Consider the following 4,896-nt stretch of genomic DNA (forward strand, 5'->3'; position numbering starts at 1 on the left):
GATCTCAAACATGCTTTGACTTCTGGATGGACCCTACTGGCTTTTCTCTGTGAGGAATCTGCAGGCAGTTCAGATGACCTTTTTCTCTGCCTTTGCATTTTAATGCAGATACAGTACCACTGAGACACAAGGAGAGCCATTCAGAAACATTTTGTCCTTACTAAATGAGCACTGCTTTTGCTGAATCTAGTGATACAGAGAGCCTCTGAAGTTCTGCAGTGGTTAAGAGGTAACCCAAAGAGGAGGCTGGGGAAGGGAATGGTATCCCTGCAGTGGCATAGTTGATCACTTGATCATACCAGCAAGGTATCTGTTAGGACCCAAGAGTAGGATTTCATGGGGTTTTTTACTAATTCTGTTTGCCCTGAAATAATATTTTTCCCCTTAATTGGCTGACATATTTATTCTTTGTGTATGCTCTTTTTGATGTCTTCTAGAGTCATAACTATTTACAGCTGCACCAGAATGTAGTAGCTGAATATATTTGTTAGATCAATGATGGTATGACCAGCACTGCAAGCACTAAATCTTCAAGGTGCAGGTCAGTGTTAAAGTGCTGACCTCAAAAGGGCTGGGCAGTGTCTCGGATTCTTCTGTGTAACCCTCAGTGTAAGCTTTGGTAGAAGGCAAATGGTATCCCACACAGAAAGTTTGTCCCTAATTTCAACTAAGATCTGCATCCCATAACAGTGATGGGTAGTATAAAAAATATATGCATCAGAGGACTTCACCAGACTGCCATGTTTCAGAGTGCTGTGTCAGAGTAGGGACAGTAGGCTGCACAGATGAAGTAAATGGAAAGGACTATTCCAAAGTGTCTTCCAGTTAAGCATGACAGTAGCTGAGAGACAGATCTGCTGGTGCTTGCAGAATGAAAAGTCTGGGAAAGTATGCTGATCATGAGAAAGAGTGAGAGGAAAGGACTAGATGTTGCAGAAAGGCTGAAATCTGCCATCTTCAAGGAGAATAGTGAGAGGCACAGAAATTGAATTGATTTTGAACTGGACTACAAATCTGTGTCCAGTGTTCAAACTTAGGGTGCTGTTCCATGAATGCAATTGTGCTAAATTTCAGGTGCATCAGCCAGTGAGTTAAGAATTAAAAAAAAACAACAAGCAGAAAGAGGATTTGCAATGAGTGCAGTAAGATCAGAAACTGGGCAATAGCCAAGAAACTTATTAAGAAGAGTAGATTTCCTAGCTGTACCTCAACCACTGAAGAGGAAGATCACTTGAGAGTTTGTGTAATCAGTTTGCTTTGCAAACCAATTTCATCTTGTCATGAAGAAAATAACTTCCATCTGGCACATACTTATCGTGTTTAAGGGAGACTAGGAGTAAATGAGAGAGGTCCAACAGAAAGCCCCTGAGAGAAATAACTTCCTCGGCTAACAATAAAGAGGAGATTTTGACAAAATAAACTAAATCTGAAGGGATGTAATTGTGCCTGAGGAGCTAAGTAAAGCTCAAACTCATTCCTTCCCACTTGGGACCAGCAGGGAGAGAGCAAATATTCAATGAGATTGGCAAGGAACCTTCCAGGAGGAGTCCTAGAGCATAGAATAAGTTTGATACAAGGTATGGAAGGGAGAGTAAGGAGGAGGTTACGTATGTCCGCGGCCCCAGAAAGAGAAATACAGAAAGGTTATTATTACTCTTTGTTGAGATGAAGGTCTAAAGAGAGATTTGCCTTTGACAACTCTTGTTATACACACCTGCCTCTTTCCAGAGCCTTAGACAATGAGAGAGTTTCATGCTTATATCCCATGTAGATAATAGTCCATATACTTGGCTTTTTTTAAGGAGTAGCATCATACTGTGCATTGAACTTTATCACGAAGACAATGCACTCTGCTAGAGTTTCGTTCTTGGACTGCTTAGCTGATATGCAAGTCTTAGTTGAAAATGTATACTGGTGTGTCAGCAGAAATTAAAGTAAGAATAATGTACTGGTATCTATTGTGGTGTGAATTAAGAGTTTGGGCTGAAGTCAACCATTGTTTCAGAGTAATTCAGTATAAGTCGGTCATACTGGCCCAGGCTGTGCCAACATGCAGGTAGAACTTTGTTCCTTGAATCTTCTTGAAGCATCTGCAGAGAAGGGTGTTTTTTGCTACTCCGTATTAAGTGAAAATGATGAATATGTCTGATGTGACAAGATGTTTGTATATGTGCAAATCCCATTTCTAGTAATTATCATGAACAAGTGGGAAAGAACTTGCAATAAATGAAGCCAACATGGAAGAATTCCAAGCAATCCTCAAAGATGCTATTGAAGTGAATGCTTATAACCTCTGTAGTCTACTGACAAATCTGCTTTACTCGCTTAATTTTTGTTCATTTGATGCATTATTTTCATTTCAGATCAGAACATCTGTCGTTTGGTCCACTCCAAATGTCTCCTTTGTAATCCCTTTATGGGTTATAATACTAGCAATACTTCTTGGACTGCTGGTACTAGCTATGTTGACCTTAGCCTTATGGAAGGTATGTTGCATTATTACTGTTACTGTTGTCTTACAGAATTGCAAAAATACTAGAAGACACTGACAGATCAGAAAAAGAAAGGTTGGAATTTTGTCATCTTTAATAGTTTAGAGCAAAAGCAAGAATACACGTGTCTTTTTTGTTTTGGCATTTCTGACATGCTAGTGTCACTGACCTTTATGCAGGGAACTTGTTTTCAAAGTCTTCCTTCATTATTAAAATCTGGTTATAAATGGGCATGAAGAGTTTGGATCTGTTTCCCAAGACCTATAATCCTCTTTTTCCGGATGTTTAGGTTCAAAAAGAAGTGACTGTAGCTTTGTTTTCTTTGAATACTTCAGGAATTTCCAGTTTTTGTCAGCATGTAACAACACTCCCAGCTTTGAGAATTAGTTTTTAGAAGATTTCCTGTTGTATTAGTATGTCATATCTTCTGATTTTAAAGTTTTCTAGTTCTGTGCTGGTTGTTACACTCCATTCACAAGTTCTAAGACAAGTTATTGGAAACTGCTATAGTACTGGGAGCCAATACAGCTTTCAGCCATCCTTTCAGTTCCCATTAAAAAAGAAATAATTTCTTAAGTTTTAGGATATAGCTCATCTACCTTTAGCTGCCTAAAGGTTATGGGGTAGGTGTCCAGACCATGCTAAATTTCCAGACTCACCTAATCAGTTAACCACAGCAAAAAGCTATGTCTAAAACATGGGAGGATAAGAGGAATTACCTTTTGTGTTACTCTCCTTTGAACTCTTGCGAAGTCTACATAATTTTCAGCCTTTTAACCAAAAGGGTAACTTCTAGGCAGTTAAAGTTAGGTGAAGGAATCTTGTCTTTCATGATCTTTAGTCTAGCTCACAACAGCGTCCTGAGCACATTTCCCAATGCATATTCCACCTCTGTTATTATTACAATTTGTCAATTTAGATATCTTTCCTGAATGAGTGTCTTGCTGAGCTGAAATCAGCAGTTTTCTAGTTAGTCAGTTCCAGCATTCAGACCTACTTTACTTCTCCTGCAAAGATACCTTTCATATTATTTGAGTTTTTAAACTCAATGCCTTGCACCTGAAGCTTTCATTTTTCATAGGGAACGATTTGAAAAGAAATTAAAAAGCTTCACAGTCTATTAACCTGCAACAGATTTTATCTGCCCTTTCAGGTTGACTGAGTAAAGAATCAAACTGCAGCTGAGTCTTCCTGTGGTTGTCTTACCATGATGCCTTTGTTTCTGTTGATTGATTCCTGCAGTGTGGCTTCTTCGACAGAGCTAGACCTCCTCAAGATGACATGGCTGACAGGCAACAACTGACAAATAACAAGACTACTGATGCATAGAGGAAGAGAGTGACAGTTCAAGTCAGAATCCTGCCTGAAACTAGAGACATTATAAGGATTAAATGAAGGATTCCTTCCACAGTCTTCCTTTGTACCTACGTGACGTGGTGTCATGATCTGATCTATGCAGTGTTCTGAGAACACGCCACATGATGGCCACCCTTGCCAAAGAAAGGAGCTTTACTGCTGCCTTACAAACGTACTCACCACTGAACAGAATGTTTATTCCATATTCCAGTCAGTCTACGTTTCAGCAGATGCTTTTAAACACATGTTGTATACTGAGATGCTTCCAGAACAAGCCCAAATCTCCCAAGGAGAGAACGCCTGCATTGCTGTATTGTCTAGAAGATGGGCCAGGACAAAACTTCTGAACGCTACTGTATCATGCAGAATACCTTTGACACCTCCCTAAGAATAAGAACTTTTATGAAATTATGGCTCAGGGAGACAAGCAATATATCAGTACTGTGAAAGTACTTCTGAAAAACAAAGGTAGTCTATGAAGAACTTTATAGACGGGGCACAATTATTTATTTTTCCACCTTTTCAGGATAAGTATCTGATATAATCATCAACTTAGATTTTGAGAGAAGAAAGTAAAAAAAAAATAGAAATCATGTACTTACCTTGCATGTAAATAGAAAAGTAAACCTATTGTACACACAGAACACATCTTTCTTTGCTGGAAGGTGTTTTGCAAAGCAGATTTATGCAACATTTTACAAGAGGAGACGTGATAAACAAGTACATGTTATATCTCTTTCAATCCAGAGCTGGCAGTATCACACGCAGATAAATCCATGCACAGACTAGAGCAGGGGATGAGTTCCCCTCTCCTTGCATTGCTGATGGCTAACACCTGTACAGCTGACACAGGATACCATCATTTGTGAGATGCTGCTTTAAATTATCACAGCCACACTGGTGATACTGAGAAGGTTTGGGGTTTTTGGGCTAGGGTAAGTTTTCTTTGTTGAAATGGTCTCTTAAAATGGCATGGCTACTGCCATTGTATCTTCCGTTTAATTTGTGTCATAGACCCTAACACTGTTCACGTAAAGAAATCTTTGCC

The 4,896-nt window shown here is 39.2% G+C and overlaps 1 protein-coding gene across 1 annotated transcript in view; it reads left to right on the plus strand.

The window, feature by feature from the left end:
* Positions 1 to 4,502, plus strand: part of ITGA8 (integrin, alpha 8) — a 108,823-nt gene extending 104,321 nt beyond the window's left edge. The window contains exons 28-29 of the mRNA XM_010023105.1: positions 2,364 to 2,486; positions 3,735 to 4,502. Of these exons, the coding sequence (XP_010021407.1) occupies positions 2,364 to 2,486; positions 3,735 to 3,821 (210 nt within the window). The 3' untranslated portion in view covers positions 3,822 to 4,502. The remainder of the gene's footprint in view (positions 1 to 2,363; positions 2,487 to 3,734) is intronic.
* Positions 4,503 to 4,896: the final 394 nt, after the last annotated feature.

This window comes from Nestor notabilis, unplaced genomic scaffold (genome assembly GCF_000696875.1).
Source record: "Nestor notabilis isolate BGI_N333 unplaced genomic scaffold, ASM69687v1 scaffold4841, whole genome shotgun sequence".
Classification (NCBI taxonomy): Eukaryota; Metazoa; Chordata; class Aves; order Psittaciformes; family Psittacidae; genus Nestor; species Nestor notabilis.